Source organism: Pteropus medius, unplaced genomic scaffold (assembly GCF_902729225.1).
Source record: "Pteropus medius unplaced genomic scaffold, Ma_sr-lr_union100, whole genome shotgun sequence".
Classification (NCBI taxonomy): Eukaryota; Metazoa; Chordata; class Mammalia; order Chiroptera; family Pteropodidae; genus Pteropus; species Pteropus medius.
The window spans coordinates 38,262,718-38,283,605 of NW_024340849.1; the positions used below are offsets into that span (position 1 = coordinate 38,262,718).

Consider the following 20,888-nt stretch of genomic DNA (forward strand, 5'->3'; position numbering starts at 1 on the left):
GGGTCCTCCCATTGCTTTTAAGATCTACCTCCATAGAGAGGGGTAGGAGAGCTGAAAATAAAAGAAGATAAGGGATTCATGAGAAATTTAGAAATGATTCACAGACATTTCAAGTGATGGGAATGAATCTTGGGTGCTTTCATAAACAAGCTGTTCACAAACCTGGAGGCTCCGTTCTAGCAGAGAGTAGGTGCTGAGAGGGTAGATCATCATGGAATCATGCCCTTCCCCTGGCTGGAAGTGGAGAGGAGCGAAAGGAGGTATGGGAGATTGGACAGGTACCTGTGAAGTTGTTATCTCCTTGGACACAGGGCGGGTGCCACCAACAAGAGTCCTGGAGTGCTGGCTGCCTCACTTTCTACTCTCAACCTCACAGCCATGAGCACCTGGAGCATCTCACTCTGTCTCTTTGGTTAAGAGCATTTGTAATGAGACTTGAAGAGCTGTGGAGAACTGTTGAAAGAGCCAGGAAGTCTGGAATATTATTGTGCCTCAATTTGCATGTTAATAAAGTGAGAATTGGAGCTGGGGAGACTTTCTATTCTGAAAATCTCTGATTTCTATAAGTTAGGATGAAGACCACTGTGTTTATTCCTACTTTAAGAACACATAATCTAAAGCAAGAAAAAAAGGGAGAAAGAGGAGATTTGGTCAAGGTTATAAGGGTCAATGAGCACAGCCAAGAACAGAAATTTAGGTCACTTGATTTCTAGCCTACTGCTTACCCAAAAGGGCCTCCTCATCTAGGACACGGAGTGGGTGCAAATGACTCAATCTCTAATCCATAGCTTCCCGGCCTCCCATGACTGCAGATGCAAATCTGAATGAACTTTGCAGGTCATCCAGGCCAAACAGGTTGATATACACACAAGGGATGCCTAATGCTTGTCTCTGGTCCTGCCCCAAGAATGTGGCTGTGAACTCATCTAATCTAATGAAGTGAAGGCACACATTTCTGTGAAATTTGGCCTTAAGTGTGTTTAATTCAATTCAAGCTGCTCCCAAGTAAGCCTGTCAAACATTGATGTAATTAATACCTACTATGACCAAGGCTCCATGCTTGGCTCTATTTGAGAAAGTACAGAGAAGCCCAGGAATGGGTTCCGCCTCTCAGAGCTCACGATCTGAGTTGGAGTCACACAGCAGTGCCTATAATAAAGGTCAAATGGCAGTGTGGCATTTAAGGCTCTGAGGGTACAAATAGATACAGCTCATAAGACCCACCTTTCTGGTTTGGGGTACAACTGCAGTCATGTCTCTTGTTGTTTGATTTTCAATTCCAAATAATAGTTACATTCAGGCCCTGTCTTGCATGTATTTGTGGGAAGTCAGCTTCTGTCATGGAGTTTCTCTGCCACACTCTCTTCCCCAACTATCCTGCCTCCAACCGCCAGGAAGAGTAACTGTTCTCTTTGGAGTTCCCTTTGCTTTGGCCTTGGCTACACAGTAACATTTCTGAAAACAATTCCAATGTAGGCCACTATTTCCCCATCTGGCTTGCTGATGCAGACCTCTGAATAAACCCCAAGATGCCGCCCCAGCCTCAGGCTCCCTTGGTGGGGGGTGGTTTTCAGGTCATATATATGGGATTAGACATCATTGCCAAAGTAGCTTCCATGTAGGTTGGCTGGAGTTCAGCGACTTCTGTTATGGAGCCAGCCTCCCCTTTAGAGTCTTACCTTGAACCCATGGGCCAGACCCTCTACCCTCATATAGTGAGTTTCCCTTTGGAATTTTCCTGGCACTTTGTTCTACTTGAAAAAAATTGAAGCTCTACCTTGGCAAGCACCAAGCTCCAGAAGTAATATGGAAAGGAGGTATTGTCCTCTATGCTCTTTTTTCTTCCATGATTTAGCCAGAGACTTCTCAAATTTCTAAACCTCCAATAAAATGCTCTCATCATAGCTCCTTAGAAAAGTAGAGCTTAATGGTTTTTTTAATTTTTGGTGTTTTTATCCAGAGATTACTAGAAAACACAGATAAGATAGATGAGTAATAATTAGAAATTGACTGGTAAAATGTAACAGAAAATAGTTACCTATTGGCTAAAGGAAGACAGGCCTCACTAACAAAATATTTTCTCCTTCCAGTGGATTTTTAGGATTCTTTCTCATGTTCAGCACAGTGAAGCTAAAAAGCCTAATGGCCCCCGGTCAGTGTGCAGCCTGGATTTTCTTTGCTAAGGTAAGAGAGAGTGGTGGAGTGGGGAAAATTGATCGCAGGAGCCTTTGTGTCCAGTATTGTCAGAGCCTGTGTGATGTCAGGGTTGCTCTTCATGGAATCATTTCTATTTACTAGCCCTGAGACTGAGTTTTTGCTCATTCAGGTAACAACTTCTGAAGTCTTCCACCTATTTTATTAGCACGACATAATCTTTATCATGCTCCTGGAAGGTGACCTGGGTAAGCCATTTAATTCCCCTGAGCCTTAATTTCTCCATCTGAACATGCGGGGTTTCACCAAACAAACAAACAAACAAACAAATAAACAAAAACCCCAAAACACCTCTAAAACTTCTCTAATTCTAATAGACTGGACTTCTGGAGGCATGGGACAGTTCTTATCATCCTTCCTGGGAACTGTGAGGATGTCTAGAACTCAAGTGACTTGCCCAAGAGTTCTCAGCTTATTAGAGATGATAGGGAGAGGAAAATAGGCAATGGCCAGACTGGGGGACTTAGATGAAGCAAGAGAGTATTATAAGAATGCCTGTGTGTATCTGATTGACCATGGTTGAAGCATAAGATAGAGAGGTAGGAAAATAAGAAACAAAAGGAGCAAAAAAGCAGCAGTGGGACGGATGATCTTAACTAAAATGCTTTGAGATTAGCTTTCTTCTAGTAGAGAATTTCATTTCTCTAATGTCTGTGAAGGAGTCGGGTTGTAGGGCCCTAGGTACTAATTCCAAGGAGTGAGATTTCTTAATTAATTTAATCTAATGAAATAATCATTTAAATTTGTGCCTTTAGTCATCTTTATGTTTAAAAGTTGATTCCCCCCTCCCCAGAAAACAAAGGCAAACATTTTTCTTTGAAACTCAGGTTTCACAGTGATATTTTCACCTGCATGGTCTACTTTTTAATAGTATTAATAATTCTAATTCCAGCAGAATGTAAAGAATGTTTGAGATACTGACTTCCAGCATGACAGAATGAGGTTGACAAATCCTCTCCCAAAAAAGCAACAAGAAAGCTTGGAAAAGGCTGTCAAAAATATCCATTTCAGTTCTCTAAAAATTGATCAAAGATATACAACAAACCCAGAAACAATTGTTCATGAAAACTACTAAACTTTGGGTAAGAACAGCATGAACTTGTGGCATTCTTGCCTAGTGTTGCTTCCATTCTCTCCTCCCCTGCTCTGTCAGTGTGATATTTTAACCAGACCAGGGTAGGCTATGAAAATCATCAGCCTTGCTGCCACTTCTAGAATACCCCATTGGAGTATTTTCAGTTCATTTGGAGTATTTTCAGTTAAAGTGGCTGAGTCAGTCAGTGGTAAGTGAACAAGAAGAGCCAGTAGCTCCACTGTCTTCAGTTTATAGTCCTCTTAGGGACAAGCAATGGACCAATGGTCTAGCCGGGGACTTAATAGGTAATTCTGAGAGATGAGAGAACCATCAGGGGATTGATAGCTCTCCATATATCCCAGATTGATCTTAGTCTGTGTGCATGAGCAGCAGAGATGGAGGCTGCCCAAGACATCCACACATCTCTGGCCAAGAGAACTTGTGTGCACACATAGAAGAAATGTGAGAAAGCCTACAGAAAGTAAAAGCTGGGGCAGACATGAAAGCAGCCCGAAATTTGATTTTGCTTCTCAACCCATACACAGTCAGAAGCAGAGGGAAGAAGACTTCTGGCTCAAGGTATTTGAGCAAAACTTCTGACTAGTCTTTGCCAGAACACTAAGCTAGACAGATGTGGGGACGACTCCTAGGAAAGCAAGCTTGAAATAAAAACAACAACAAAAAAATTGGGTGAAGACCTCAGCAACTGTACCACATATAGAAGACAGATTTTACAGACTTAGTGCAGACAAATTACTAAATAGAAATACCACAGTACTAACAATGCTTGGGGGGAGGGGAAGTCATAATCCAGAGGTGCTATCATATATCATGTGAAGTGCCCACTACTCAGCAAAAAGTAGAGGCCTTCAGAAAAACAAGAAAGCATGATTCGTGGAAAGGAAAAGAGCAGTCTGTAAAAATTGTGTTTGCTTATCTGTTCCTCAGATGTAGGACTTGACAGAAAAAGACTGCAAAGCAGCTACTTAAATATATTCAGAGATCTAAAGGAAACCATTTTTAAAGAATTCAAGAAAAGACTCAGTAAATAGAGAATCTCAGTAAAGAGATAGAAATTATTTTAAAAAAGAGAACCAAATGGAAATTCTGGAGTTGAAAAGTACAATAACTGAAATGAAATGAAAAAATTCTCTAGAGTTACTCAATAGCAGATTTGAGATGGCAGAAGAAAGAATAAGTGAACTAGAATGTAGAGCAAAAGAAATTATTCAATCTAAAGAAGAAAGACTTTTTTTAAAATTAAAGAACTGTGAACAGAGGCTTAGAGACCTGTATATATATATTCCAGAAGAAGAGGAAAGAGAGGTAGAAAAAATAGGATTAATGGATGACTTCTTATCAAAAACAGTGGAAGCCAGAAAGCAGTAGGAAAACATATTCAACATGCTGGAAGAAAAATCTTCAATCAGGAATTCTAGATACAGCAAAAATATCCTTCAAATATGAACTAAAAATAAATACATTCTCAATTAAAGACTGAGGGATTTGTTGCTAGCAGTCATATCAATAATTACATTAAATGTAAATAGACTAAATACCCCACTCGAAAGTCAGAGATTGTCACACTATATAAAAAAGCAAGACCCAACTATATGCTGTCTACAAGAGATAACACCTTAGATTCAAAGACACAAATAGGCTGAAAGTAAAAGGATGGAAAAACATAACCGTGCAAATGGTAAACATAAGAGAACAAGCTGGAGTGACTATATTAAATCGGACAAAATAGACTTTATGACAGGAAATATTACTAGAGAAAAACAGGGACATTTAATAATGATAACAGGGTTAATACATTAGGAAGCTATAACAGTTATAAATGTATACACACCTAGCAACAGCAGCCCAAAATATATGAAGCAAAAAGTGACAGAATAGAAAGGAAAAATAGACTATTTAACAATAATAGTTAGAGATTCTAGTACTGCACTCTCAAAAGTTAATAGAATAACTCACAACTCAGAAAAGCAGGGTTATAGAAGGATAGAGATGACTTGAACAACACTATCAACCAACTTGACAACTGCCATTTATATGACACTCCACACTGACTGCAGAATACATATTCTTCTCAAGCACATTTGGAATGTTCTCCAGAATAGATGTTATTCTGGGTCACAAAACGAGTCTCAATAAATTTAAAAAGATTGAAATCATATGTGGTATATTCTCTGACCACAAGCAGAAGTAAATTAGAAATTTACAACAGAAAAAAAATCTAAAAAATACCAATTTATTTAGAAATTAAATAACATATTCTAAATAACCTATTAGGGAAAAAAAGAAATCACAAGAGAAATTAAAAATATTTTGAATCAAATGAAGACAAAAACAGAACATCAAAACTTATGGGATGCAACTAAAGTATTGCTTAGAGGGAAATTTATAGGGGTAAACACCCGTATCAGAAAAGAAAGGTCTCAAATCAATAACCTAAGATTCCACATTAAGAAACTAGAAAAAAAAAGAGCAAACTAAACTCAAAGAGAGCAGAAGAAAGGATATGATAAAGTTTAGTGTGGAAATTAATGAAATAGAAAACAAAACCAATAGAGAAAATCAATATTGGTTCTCTGAAAACATCAACAAAATTGAGAAACCTCTAGCTAGACTAAGAAAATAAGAAAGGAGATACAAATTATCAAAATTAGAAACAAAAGAAGGGATATTGGTTTAAATCACTGATTCTATATGAACTAAAAGCATTGTACATTATGAATCAGTCCATTCGTATTAATAATTTTATGCCAGAAAATCAGATGGTTTAGATGAAATGGACAAATTTTCAGAAAGGCACAAATTAGGAACATTGACTCTAGAATAAATGGAAAATCTGACACACTCATAACAAGTAAATAAATATAAGTAGTAATTAAAAATCTTTCCACAAAGAGAAGCTTAGGCTCAATTTATTTTATTGGTGAATCCTATCACATATTTAAAGAATATATATTTTTCTTTATAAATCTTTTAGAAAGTAGAGGAAGAGAGAATAACTCCTAATTCTATAAGGTGAGTTACTCTGATACTAACACCAGACAAAAAAAATTATAAGAAGTGTACAGGCTAATATCCCTCATGAATATAGATCTTTAACAAAATATTAGCAAACTGAATTTGGCAATGTATAAGAAAGATTCTACACCATGATCAAGTGAATTTATTCCATGAATACAAAGTTGGTTTAACATAGGTAAATTAATGCAATCCATTATATTAATAAAGTAAGGGACACGAATACATGATTGTGTCAAAATGTACCAAAAACCATTTGACAAAATCCAACAGCTGAATATTCATGGTAAAAACTCCCGACAAACTAATAATAGAAGAGAATGTTCTCAGCCTCGTAAAAGGCATCAATGAAAAACCTGTAGTTTGTTCTATACTTAATGGCGACACTGAATACTTTCTGCTTAGGATTGGAGCAACACAAGTATATTCACTCTTACCACTTTATTCAACATTATACCGGAAGTTTTGGACAGTGATAAAGAAAAAAAATTGTATTCACGGATGACATCCTATATGTAGAAAATCCTAAGGAATCTATAAAAACACTAATTGACTTAATAAACTGTTTATCAGGTTCTCAGGATGCAAGATCAATATACAAAAATCAATTGTAGTTTTATATATTAGCAATGAAGAGTCATATTCATAAAAAATGAAATTAAGAAAATAATTCCATTTATAATAGTATCAAAAAATACTCAGGAATTTAACAAAGAGGTATAATATTTATAAACTGAAAATTACAAAATGTTTCTGAGAGAAATTAAAGATCTCAATAAATGGATCGACTCAACATCGTTAAGATGGAAACGCTTCCTAAATTGAGCAACAGAAATAATGCAATCCACATCAAAATCCTTGCAGGCTTCTTTGTACAAGTTCACAAATTTATCCTAAAATTTATTAGCAATACACAGCCAAAACAATTTTGGAAAAGAAAAATGAAGTTTGGATATATAAACTACACAGTTCAAAAACTCACTATAAACCCAGAATAATCAAGACATGTGGTATTACCATAAAGATAGGCATTTATGGTGTATCTATTTTTGATAAAGATACAAGGCAATTCAATGGGAAAAGGATTTTCTTGTGAACAAATTGTGCTGGAACAGTCAGATATATCCATATGCAAAGACTTAAACATGAATGCTTATAGCGGCGTTATTCATAATTGCCCCAAACTGAAAACAATCTAAATGTCCATCAGCTGGTGAATGTATAAACAAGATGTAGTATATATAATCAATGGAGTACTATTCAGCAATAAAGAGGAATGGCTTATTAATACATTGCTACAACATGGATGAATCTCAAGAACATTATGTTAAGTGGAAGAAGCCAGTCACAAAAGTATACATATAGTATGATCCTATTTATGTGAAATTTCCAGAAAAAAGTTTATAGAGACAGAAAACATATCGATAGTTACTTGGAGCCATAAATGACTATAAATGAAGTGATGGAAGTATTCTAAAACTGGGTTTTGGTGATGATTATGCCATCGTTTAAATTAATTTATTAAATTTGTTCATTTAAAAAAATCATTGAATTTTACATTTACAGTGGGTAGATTTTATGACATTTAAATTATCCCTAAAAGTTGTAAAGTAACAGTGCTTAAAGCATAGCGCTTAAATATCATCTCTTTAAGACTAGGATGGACATTTTTCCTGTGTATATGGTTTTGCCCATTTTGCCACTAGTTTCATGAGTCTTCTTTTTACTTGATATAGTTTTTCTTAAACTCTGAAGGAGGTTTATAAATACCTTCTCTGTATGTGATTTAATGCTAATCCTTCTTAAATGTGGAGGACTGGATTAGATAGCCTGCCTTTAAGGTTTCTTCCAGCCTCAGTTCATCAAGCAATCTCTGTCTCTCTCTGTCTCTCTATCTCTGTCTTTCCCTGTCTCTATCTCTCTCTGTCTCTCTCTTTCTCTCCTTTTTTCTTTTCTATTTAAAAATAAACTCTGTTATCCTCAATAACATAATATTTACCCATTCTTTGGGCCACCTACACATCAGAATGTGCTGACATTTGAAGTACAACATAATTGTACTTAGCAATACAGCATTTCTCCATGATGTCATTGTGACTGCTGGGTGCCAGCATATTCGGAAAGTGACTCAGAGATGTTCCATTGTTCCCAGGGGAGAATTTGGATTGTGTGAAAAACTCATAGATACACAGGCGGGGAGGTCATTCAGAAGGGAGCTGAGGGTGCCTTCTTCTTTGCTCCAAAAGGACCCATTCTCTTCTGTTTTCCAAGGAATTGTCATATCAGCTTCATCACTTCCAAGTTCCGAGAGAAGGTGTCCCTGCTGCTCTTTGGTCCTCACTCATCTTTCTCAGTATATTTCTTGGGTCTGAGAACGCTCAGTGTGGAAAAAAAGTGCCTCCTAAATTACTTTATATTGTTATTACTATTATTATTGTTTTTCTTTTTGGGAATTTGAGTAACATTCTAAGAAGCTAAAAATAACAATACTTAGCAACCTTTTTTTTTAATAAATGTCTTCCTTCATTTTTTTGCTAAATTCAGCCATGTGAAATCTAACTGCATCTTCATAAAATCTTGGGATCCCTTCCCACTTGTAATGTAAAGCACTGATGCAGTAAAAAAAATGATTGAATTTAAGAGAAAAGCAATGAAATGTGTAGACATATAAGGAAGACATGGCATGAGTTTATATTATTCTCCCAGGGGGTTTCTCCAGCAGTTAAGTTCTCACATGAGAATTCTTCCTTGTCTCATCCTTGTTAACTTCAAAATGATCACAGTTCTAAGCATCCACTGGGCAGAAGCAACTGAGGCCAGAGTGAGTTTATGTTGAGGTTGAGCCAGGAGACAAGAGGCATCCCCGAACAGCCACACTGGCCTGCTAGGGTCCTGAGGATCCAGTACTTGCTCCCCATTTCAAGCTGTTTCTGTAAGAAGACAGTTTTCTTCCTTTAAGCCAATGCCATAGTTGCTGCCACCATTTTGTATCCTGAAGAGAGTGGTAGACCAGAAAACCAAGTCTTAATCTATTCTTTTTATGGCTTTAGGAAAAGAATTTTTTTGTAGCTTGCTTAGGATTTGGTTTAGTTTGTTTTTGGATTGTTAGAGTTTCTCTTGATTTGGTTTAGTTTGTTTTTGGATTGTTAGAGTTTCAACTTTAACATGCATATGGTTAGGACTAGGGTGGCCGACACCCTGGGCCATGCAATGTGGAATCTGCGCGTGATAATTCTTGAATTCTGCTGAGAGTCAGTCAGCACCTCCTTAAATGTTGCACTCTAGACACCTCACTTGCCCCCTTTCCCAGACCCTTCTCTCACTCTGTGTCATAATTTCCTGCCTGCCTAAAACAACTGTGAATTCAATGGGATTTTGAGGTATACTAGATTCTTACAGTTTTTGTGGTATTGAAAGTGTCTTTGAATGGCCTTATTTTTGGACATGGTTCTACCAATCAGTCAACACCTATTAGGGAAATCTTTGGAGTATCTGAATGTTGTGGGTGGGGGAATGCATTAGTGTATGTGTAGTGTCTGCCTTATAAACCAGAGGAGAAAGTAAAAGTGACAAAATGAGACTATTAGAGAACACTGCTGAGCCAGGTAGTACTGACTTCAGGAGTTGTTGGGTGAAGGGAGAGCTGTGTGAGTTGAGGCAGCAGAGTGACTGAACTGGCCCCTACAAGCCAAGGCTTGTAGGTGGAAGAATGAAAGGAGGGCCTTCCAAGACAAGTGGCAGGGGCCCCAAGATAGGATGCGTAGGTGCGGAACCGTGAGGAAATAAATTTGGCTAGAGAAAGAGGAGAGTGTGGAAGAATAAGGGGAAAATTGGGCACAGAAAATCAGATTATAGGAAGTCCTAAAAACCATGCCACAGAGACCATTGTGAACCTCTGAATGAGACTGACTAAAGGTAATGTTTTAAGCAAGTTAATACACAATGGTGCTTGAAACAGATTGGAAATGAGTTCCAAGCATTTGGAAGAGAGGTGAACGAATGTAGTGATGACAGAAATGAAGATGAAAGGTCAAACTCGATTGACAATTTGAAGGAAAAGAAATTTTAATTACTTAATTTATCATATAAATTAAGTAATTGTGTGATGTAATAAAAGAATTAGACAACAAAGACTCAGATTATTTTAGAACATTTTAGAAAAGGGAGTGGGTAATGATAATTTGCATACAGAGAGTGATAGATAGGGAAGATCACAAATGGCTGCAAGGTTTGTAGCTAGAGACATGGGAAATCCATGCATTACAGACAGAAATGGGAGTGATTATGAATGAACATCTTTGAGGAAGAAAGCTGGTAACATATATTTTAGACAAAAGTGTATGTTAAAAAACACCTAAATGGAGCTGTTTTGTCTTGGAAACATGGAATGAAATGTAGGTGAAAATTCAGGGCTTTGCATGTGCATTTGGGCTTCACCTATAGAGAGACTGATTGAAATCAAGAAAATGAATATGTAGATGAGTTCACTGAGACAATGAAAGGATTTAAGGAGAGCAGAGCAGGGGCCTGGGACTTAGCTTGGCACCAGTAATGAGCAGGAGGGAGGTAATAGCTAAGGGGTAAAAGGGAGAACCGGGAAAATTCGGTGTGGAGAAGTCTAAGGGAGGATTTTAAGAAGGAAAGCAAAATGCCACCAAGAAGTCAAAGAGATCCAGATTGAGAAAAGACTAGGGCAAGGACATTGAAGACATGGTTTCAGTGAAAGGGCAGGATGGGAGTGGGGCAGAAGATGGATCATAAATACTCAAGAATATATAAGAAGTAGATAGAAAATTGTGGTTAGTGGTGGGCAGGGTGATAGCTAGATCTAGAGAAAACTTCTTTTCTAGGAACAGAAAAACTTAGGCAGACCTGAAAGTAGAAAAGAAGACTCCTGTATTCAAAAAGATTTAAAGGTGCTAGAGAATGAGGGGAAATTGGGAGAACACATTTCATCAGGAGGCAGAAGGAATATGGGGGCTAGCTTTAGAGAAAACGAAGAGCTGTTTTCCTGAACCTCTGCAGAATGATAAAGGGCAATGATAAATAGGAGGGAGGCTTTTCCATGAGGCACATGGTAGAGGGACTGGGATTTCAGGGGGAAAGGAAAGGAAAGAGCACTCACTGTTTGGCTTTAATCGCTATGCACTGAAACCCTCTAGTCCTCAGTTGTTTCATCTGTAAAGTGAGGAGTCTGAACTAGATGATATCTAAAGATAGCTCAGATAGACATGTTATGATTCTAGTGAGCTCTGACACTGTTGACCATATCTGATATTTAAGACTAAATGCTGATGGCATTTATATTCAATTGTAGGATTATATATGATGAATGATGATAGGCTAGGAGCCATATCATTAACTATCAGTGTCTACTTAACAAAACTTGTCAGATTTAAAGTGTTTAATAGAACCAATCAGAATAAAGTAGGAAACCACTCAGTAATCTGACCTTTTTCCATCCCTATCACCAAATCCACTTCTCTCCTGGAAGATTATGTATAAATGCTACAAACAGTTGATTGGAGTGTTTGTCCCTGTTTTTATTTATAGTTCGGACAGTCAGAATTCATACGTATGGAATGGGGTTTCCCTCCCCATTGCTGCTTAGGATAGAATGCTGCTCATACAGTCCAGGTGGAAGATGGAGAAGCCTTCTGAGACAAGGTCCCATGTGAATCTTCAAACCTGGAATGTGTGGTTGGTGCAGAAGTGGAGCAAGTAGGCGAGGAACAGGGCATAAAATATTACAAAAGTAGAATATTCTAGAATTTGTACTCCTCCGTGTTTCAAGGTAGAACCAGAATATATGAGATAATGTATATGAAAAGAGCTGGGCAGTAAACACAGAGCATTTTGTAGAGTCATATAAGCTCTGGACCAAGACTTAATTTTGACTTAGCTTTGAGTCCCAGGTCTGTCACTTTCTGGTATGCGCTTCATTTTCTCATCTGTAAACAAATATAATAATAATGTCTACCTTACTAAGAGGGTTGAATAATATTTAGACAGCCCTCGAATAGTGAGCACTGGCAGTTGGCAGGCCCTCCTTGGCTCTGTCAACCACTAGTTTAATTCTTTCACCAAATTAACCAGTGATTTCCTGAGTCTGAATTTACCATTTCTGTTCACTAGTTCTAGGTAGTGAATTTAGCTGTTGACTCCCTACTCCAGACACTGCTCAGAATTTAGCATGCCAGAGAACAAGGGCTCTCACAGCTCTTTTAATCAGACATTGTCAGACAAAAGAGGCAATTGATGCACCATTCACAATGTTTTTAAACCTATATAAAGAGTCATTGATTCAGAACAGTTGCTGTGCTTGTGAAAATGTGTTTGATGGTTTCCATGGAGACCACCCTGCTGGCTGTTCTGCAGTCACTACTCTTAATTATACTCTGGGATTGCCAGGGAGGCTTCAAAGCTGTCTCCATAACAACACTTCCTTGTGTAACACTACCGCTGTCTTAAACAGTTTCCCATGCAGGAGTTTCTCATAAAAGTCAAGAAGATTCTGCTAGTGAGTTTCAACTTCCGTTTGATTTATTCTTTGAAGAACTCTTAACAATAGGAATTTTTCTAAGTTTTGACCTCCTTTCTTTCAGGCTGTTTTGCCAGGTCTTTGGAGCATGGCCTAATGTCTTTCTTTTTTCAGTGACATGTTGACATTTCTCTTAAGCTATTGCCAAGATATTGAACTAAGGAGGAGCCTTGCCTATGTTGGTTTACTAGATAATATTAAACCTGTCTAAGTATAGGATGAAAACGCTGTCAACAGTTACTGTTAGGGTTTGATGTTTGGAATTTTTAAATGTCTCCAAGACCATTAGTAAAACTTGCTGTTTCTGGTAGAATTACAAAAACAAACAAACAAAAAAAAACAGAAAAAGAAGCAGCAACTTAGTGTCTTTTTAATATGGAATCACAGATTTCATGACTTCTAAATAAACATAATTTCTTACTCTCCACCTGATTTTTTAGATATATTGGTAGGGAAGTTCTAAAGCTTAATGTTTAATCATACCTTGAACTTCTGAGGAGGTTCCGGAATTAGACTTCTTAGGAGGTTCGATTTCTGGCACATGCATACTCTCATACACACACCCCCACCCCTCCCTTGTACGCACAAGAACAGACTACTGAAAAATCCTGGAAGTATAGTTACAATACCCACCATGTTTTACTCTCACTAGGTCAAGTCTGTGCTGAACAGAGTGTTAGTTCTCTTCCTTCTACTTCCTACACTGTTACTAATATTATTTTTTCCAGTTTTATTGAGATATAATTAATATATAACATCACATGAGTTTAAATTGTATAACATCATGATTCGATATGTGTGTATATTATGAAGTGATCACCACAATAAGTTTTGTTAACATTCATCATGTTACATAGTTACGAAAAAGTATGGAACGCTTCACGAATTTGCATGTCATCCTTGCACAGGTCCATGCTAATCTTCTTGGTATCATTCTAGTTTTAGTATATGTGTTGCCGAAGTGAGCACAATTACTTCTTTTTCTTTATTATTGTTATCGTTATTCACATCATCATTGTCACCATTTGTTGGATGGAGAGAGTATGTTTCTGTCTTTCTGTATTTCTCGGATGGTAAAAGTTAGTCACGAGGAAGAGGCTCCTTCTTTTCAGTTCACTACTTGTATTTCTTCCAAGCTCAGCTTCTTAAGACTTGTCACCCTTTCTTCCTGTCACATTTAAAAGCTCATTTGAATATATGTCTTTCTGTGTAGCAGTTTAGTATTCCTTTTATTTTTTTCCTTCAATTGCTGTTCAGCACCTTAATGTATTCTGGAAGTGTCTGATGAAAATAAATTCTTAAATCCAATGAAGCTGTGCTGTAATGTAACTTTTATGTTGAAAGAGTATGCTTTAAAATCTAATTATGCCTGTTTCCTAATTAAATCATTTTTCTTTTTCACAGCCTAAGCGGCTAAGGCAATGAGAATAATTTTTCATGGAAAATTCAGATCTAGAGGCAGCAGCATAATTTCCTTTACAGTCTCTAGCTGGGCAATAATAACAGCATGTCAGTGTCTTTCCATGACATCACCATTGAAGCAACAGGAACATGAAGTGGCAAGTTAGGGAGCTGCTGTTATTGTTGAACTGTATGGAAACAGCACAGAATAATCTGGGAATTATTCATTTGTGGACAAGGTTTTCCCAGAGGGCACATGGAAAGGGAAATACAGTTTGGGATTAAAAAAAAAAATTAAATTCCATTTCCTATTGTCAAAATAATTCATGGGGACATGAGTTATGTTAATGGACATTTTGCTATTTTGGATAAGGTTGTTTTTCTTGTTTCCGATTATGAACTCTTAATTTTTTCTGGGCTATTTTTAGTGCCATTGATCATCACAATGTTCTGTACAAAAAGCAAAAATATGCTAACAATTCTGGGTTTCACAACTTTTGACCTGAATGAATTCGCTTTAGTTTACTTACAAAGGAAATACCCTGAATTTCTGTAAATTTCCTGACTACAAGGTTTTTATGAGTGCTGTTATTATCCAAGATAATTTAAAATAATTAAAGTGGTTTTTGCAACATAAAAATCCAATTAATTGGGAAGCTTTTACAGGGTCTCCTTTGGAGGATGAGTTGATGTGTACTCAGATCACTGTAGTATAGTATTGGATAAATGAGTGCTGAGTAAATGCTTAAATACACTGATCTTACTCTATATACCTCTGCAGGCTTATGCTCTCATGTCAGAAATAGAGAAAGGTGGATCTGCATGCATCTCATAAAGCCTCATGAAATACCTTCAACTGCCTTCAGTAATGCTCTTGTGATGCCCATACTCTTTTCTCTAATTGTGCCATTTGTTCTGTTTGAGTTCACTTTTCCTTATAAAGACCCTCTATCTGTAGCCCTAGAGCTGACTTCCCTTAGGTGCGGCCAGACATAGGCTAATCAGCACCTGTTCATGACCAAACCAGAGGGCAGACCATGGGCGCAACTGAGAGCCCGTGTCATTAGAGGATGAGCTGCCATGGTCCAAGCTAAGAAAATGAAACAGTTTTTGGGAAAACTGAATGAGCAGATTTTTATCATAGGAAGGTTTTGACGCTTAATTGAAAGAAATGACATGTGGATTGGAAAGCCAGTAGATAGTTCCTTGGGGCGAGTTTGTGATCTTGGTGGCCTGATACACCACTGGATCCCTCCCCACACTTGTTCTCCTGTTATATCTTCCAGAGTGGAATTTAAGTATAAATAGTTGTTTGCTTATTTTTACTGTTTAATATTTCTCTTCTCCCTTACAAAAGTCGTCTAAACTTATTTTCCCACTCTTGACTCTACATAGATCCTTTGAACTGACCCAGTTGTTCTTTAGGTTAAGATTTCCAATGTTATTTTGTTTACATATAAGTAGGCTGTGTCTGACTGTAAGGCCAGACAGTTAAGTACAAGCAGGTTGTGCTTGTTTATATGACTCCAAAATAGCCAGTCAGTCAAATATGTGGCAAGAAGTTTTTTAGTCAACAGTGCATTGCCTGGCTCCATGTAGACACAACTAGCTGTTAAATTGCATTTGAAATTTCATTTGATTGTTTCTGTGCTCTTCTGAGAGGTGCTAGGGGGGAGATTTGGTTGGGAACAGGCTCACTTTCTGGCTACATTAATTCTTCATCTGTCTTCTTGTTGCATGACTTCTGCGGGGTGGGGGTGCACAGGGGAGCTGGCCCACAGTCGAAACTGTCTCCAAGAAGAATTCTATCTTGTTTCTTTCTTGCTTTACTTGAGGCCATTATTCTCTGTTTGGGGCTTTGTGTGTTTTCTTCACAAATTTCTAGGCGTGTCATTAGGTTTGGCCTGGAATATGGTAGGTGATCAGTCAAGATTTAATAAATAAAATGCCCACCACCCTCCCTTACCTCCATGTCGAGAGATTTTCACTTCAGAGGAGGATTTTCACTTTTATGGGAAAATCTGTTACCATATTAATATAGGTCCTTTATAAAAGCAAAGTGGCATAAAGTGAACTTTCTGAAAGCGGTGTGTGGGGGGGAGCAATATTCTTTGCTTTATCAGCTTTTGAAAGATTTCATAGGAACACTCTACTTTCAGACAGTGGGGAAAAACCTGTATTTAGAAGAGGAAAGAAAGAAAAGAAAAAGAAGAAAAAGTACCAGCCCTAAAGATTGTTGGATAAGACTTCAGTAGGGAAATTGCAGGTTTCAGTATTTACTAGGTTGGTCATAGGACAATGGGGAAGTAAGACAGAAGTGGTATTAAATCTGATATGGAACTGCATACCCACCAAAATGGCTAACATTAAAGAGGCTGACGATACCAAGTGTTGGTGAGGATGTGGAATAACATTTCTAGCTTAGAAAAACTCTAGAGCTAAATAAGGTCTCTGTTATGACTGAGCAGTCCCACTCCTGGCATACACCCAAGAGAAATGAAGGCGTATATCCACAATGAGATATGGTCAATATTACAGAATTAGATAGTGGTGATGGTTGCACAACTGTGTGTGAATATATTAAAACTATTGACTTGCACTTTGGGTGAATTTTTTGGTATGTGCATTTAAAAACACAGTGAGACTGTTCTTTTTAAAAAGACATGTTCAGGAATATCCATGATAGTTGTATTCATAATAGCTGGAAGAAGGAGTCCATATATCAGTCTAGAAGAAATATATTGCGATCTCTCCATACGAGAGAATACTGCACAACCTTGTAGGTGATTCGGGATGGGGGAGTATTGATTAGAAAGGGGCATGAAGGGAGCCCTGCGAGATGCTGGAAGGTTTGGTTATCTGTGTCTAGTGGTGATTACATGGGCATTTATAGATGTCAACGTTCATTGAGCTGTACACTTAAGATTCAAGCTCTTTGTGCACTTTATTTTGTTTACGTTGTATTTCAATTTTAAAAATCTGATGTGGGTGCTGGAATGGTGCTATCCTAAGAAAGCACAGCTCACAGTGCTGACCTCCTCTTCTGTCTACACGGGAAGGCCCCTGTGTCGGGTGCAGCAGCTTCTTCAGCAGACCTCCTCCTGCCTTTGGCTTTGATATTGTCTGTGTACCAAAGGTGGTCTGGGGTATCACTCACTGGGGGAAGGAAGAACCCACTAGCTGGGTGTTGCTATTTGGGTAGTGGCCACCAGTTCTCTTGAATGTCATGGTTGGGGAGAGTTTCTAATAAATATTCAGCTCAGTGCCAGGGTAAAGAAAGTGAGCTCGGGCTTCCTGGTAGCATTGTTGAAGTATTTGCTGTGCCTCTTATGCTCCACAGGTAAAGACCATGCCATGTCAGGTACACTCTTCCTTTAGGGCAGTGGTCCCCAACCCCCTGGCCATGGACCAATACCGATCTGTAGCCTGTTAGGAACCGAGCTGCACAGTAGGAGGCTAGCAGCAGGTGAGCAAGTGAAGCTTCATCTGTATTTGCAGCCACTCCCCGGCGCTAGCATCACAGCCTCAGCTCCACCTAAGATGATCAGGCATTAGATTCTCATAGGGGCACCGGTCCCTGGTGCCACAAAAGTTGAGGACCTCTGTTTAGGGGGCTGGACTAATTAAGAAGACTACCAGGCCTGCCTTGCGGTTTGATTAAATGAATGTTTGCTTACATTGGGCACTCTTCCCTGCTTACATTGGACGCTCTCAGGTTTGCCATGTTGGTTTGCCTTCCTCATGCCTCTCAGGCTCCTCTTGGCTTTATGGCTTTGGAGCTGGAGGTGGGGCACGTTTTGAACATACTTACCAAGTTGGGACTCCCTCATTACCAGCATGATGAGATGTATGTGAGTGTTAGTGTGTGCTGTGGGTGTAGTGGTGGTGAGGAGAGGTGACTGTATCAGCTTCAGCGTGAAATAAGCGGTCAGATCACTGAGGGCCTAGGAGTAGTGAAGAAGCTAGGCAGGCCTGCAAACTGACTCATACTCCATGTCAGGTGGCATCCCAAAGGCTGTTGGCTCCTGCTGTAGAAAGAGAGCTAAGGGCATTCTTAGCCAGCCCCCTCTGCCCTGTGTAGTGTGAGGGTACCTTCCTGCTCCCTGGCACACAGAAACCCTGCCCTCCCTCCTGTGCTCTTGGCAAAACATAATACGATTTTTATTCCATAGATAGCAACTCATTAACCAATCAGATTTTAGATTCAGATCTACTTAACGCTAATTGAATACCCGATATAAAAATATGAATAATGGTTGCAGCTAACATTGCGTACTCACAAGATGCCAGGCTGTGTGGTTGGTAGTTGGACACATTTCTTATTTAATTCTCATCACAGTTTTGTGTGGTTCAAACTATGTCCTTCTCTTCCCTCCTTAGAAGTGAGGAAATAAAGATGTTACGTAACTTGTCTAAGTTAGAACAAAGGAACTCAGACTTGAGCCCAGGTCTTGACTGCAAAGCCTGCACCCCTGCTGGGGTCTCTTTTGAAAGACACAATCGTGGTGGGTGTCCTTTGCAGTGTGTGTGACATTTGAGAGACTGAGTCTGATGCGATGTAATGAGCATAATCTCCTAGAGAAGGGTCCATCGTAATTGGACTCCCCTGCACGTTGCTGTAGCAGTTTTCCGTAATGAGTAACTGCAGGAGAGAGAAAACACATCCAGGAAACTGGGGGGCTGATAGAAACTAATGGGAAACAGATGAAAGTGAAGGAGTTCAACCTGCCGCCTGGGCAGAGCAGAGCCATGGGCAGAGCAGGACCATGCTGTCAGGATGTGTCTTAGGAAAACCCATGGCCAACTCTCCGAGCAGCAAAGCCTGGCTGGGCCATGGGACTGTAAGTGACACGGTTCCTTGGTTAGGTCTTGAATTTTCTGGAGGTGTTTAACTGTAGGGTATGTTCTCCGCTATTGAAGTAATGTTTTCCTTATTTGTAACTTTAATTATGACTCATAACTTTAATTTCAATTCTCTAGGAAAAAAACCTTAGTAACCATTTAATCCAATTTCCTTCACTTAAAAAATTTCGAAAGACTTACTATAGAAAATTTAGAAAGCTAAGTTAAATGGAAAAAAAAGCGCTTATGTGATCCCACCACTTTGGACATTTTGGAATGTCCTTTAGGACTTTTCTCTGTACACACATGACTGGGTTTCTCTGTTTTTACAGAAATGGGATCATTCTCTACCAACTGGTTTTTATGTAACGGTATTGGGACTATTGCTCTGCTTGGAGTGGATTTGGAAACTGAGGCCCAGGGAGGAGAAGCAGTCCATACAGCTTCCCAGTACAGAGCTTTCTTGGCCTGATAGAGGTCTGAGGTCTGTGAGTCTAGGGCACCAGGCTTATCAGAGGTCTGGGCATTTGGCACAGTGTCTGACACAGAACAGGCCTTGATAAATGAAAGGACGAAAGAAAGAAACTGGCTCCCATGGCCGAAGCCTGTCTCCCACCTCTCCCTGTCTTCATCCTAGGCTGCCCAGGAGTTTGTTTTTAGCAGCCTCCTTACTCTCCCTGTCACTTCCAAAGCCCTGTGTTGTAGTTGCCTTTGTGGTCAACTCAGAAGTCTCCAATGTTAAGTTTGCAGAAAAAGCAGTTTCTTCCCTCTAGCAGCTATGGAATGACTACAATACATAGGCTAGCAGTTAAGATCCTGGTGGTAGGCATGAGTTCCACTGATTCCATTAATATGCCGCAAAGTCCCAGAGGGCCTTGGCAGGTTCAGCTGGTGGCTGAGGGGAAGGCTATGGTTTTACACAAGGCTAACAGGGAGCTCTTGGCCAAGATACTGAGCAAACCAGTTCATTCAGTGCACTTTTTTGGTGATGCGGCACAAAAGTTCTATATTTTAAAATGACGATTTTAGTGATCCACTTCTATATCCAGTCTATGGGTTTCTGGACCCCACCGTTGACCCAGCCTCATGTTCTGAGAAGGTTAACAGATGGCCGATGGTGGTCCTGCTCTCTCTAGATCCCAGCAGTCCTTTGCTGTATCCCTTCCCTGGGGAAATCAGCATAAAGGCCAGCAGCTTATTTATATTTTCCCATTTAACTCCTTGTAGAATTGATGTTTCTTGACTGAAACTGAAAAGAAGAAGACATACTGAACATCTGAGCAAACTGTAAGGTTAATGTGACAAGGGCTTTGCAGTGTCTTCATTGGAACACATAAATGAACAACACCCTCTTCTCTAACCACTTTCCCTTAGTCCTATCCAAACACGCAGTAGAGAAGGCAAAGTCACACACATCCCAAAACTAAACCCATCAACAAAATTCTTCCCCCCTTGGATTTCGGGAGTACGTTTCCAAGAACCCCAAGGAGAAGGTCCATCTCTGTGTCTCGCACTTTCTCTTCTGTGCCCAGGCTGGTGCCCCTTTGGTCCTGCCCTCTCTGCTGGGCCCCACTGGCCAACTGAGTTTATTTATTCATTCAGCAGATATTTACGGAGCCCTTGAAGGTTCTGGGCCCTGCAGGGCACCAGAGACTCTGTAGGGATTCAGTCACAGCCTTTCTCCTGTGGCACTTACAGGGTGTGTCATCATGGCACCCCATGGCCACGAGCCTGTGTGTGGGGGAGCCTGCCCGAGGTCCATAGAGACCTTTCACTGTT

At 39.2% G+C, this 20,888-nt stretch overlaps 1 protein-coding gene and 1 non-coding gene across 8 annotated transcripts in view; one reads left to right on the forward strand and one right to left on the reverse strand.

The window, feature by feature from the left end:
• The window catches only part of SLC35D4 (solute carrier family 35 member D4), a 108,499-nt gene that overhangs the window by 57,158 nt on the left and 30,453 nt on the right, over positions 1 to 20,888 (forward strand). For 5 of the 7 annotated variants that reach the window (XR_005649017.1, XM_039844558.1, XM_039844546.1 and 2 more), the window contains one exon: positions 2,091 to 2,184. Coding sequence is in view for 4 of the 7 variants with exons in the window: in XM_039844558.1 (XP_039700492.1) it covers positions 2,091 to 2,184 (94 nt within the window). In the remaining 3 variants the exon portion in view is untranslated. Of the gene's footprint in view, positions 1 to 2,090; positions 2,185 to 3,106; positions 3,297 to 20,888 lie in introns of all 7 variants that reach the window. The other 2 variants (XR_005649024.1, XR_005649026.1) reach the window with 2 other exon arrangements.
• LOC120591440 (U6 spliceosomal RNA) lies at positions 13,730 to 13,835 on the reverse strand. Its single transcript, XR_005649892.1, has one exon. It is a non-coding gene; the product is annotated as a U6 spliceosomal RNA (small nuclear RNA).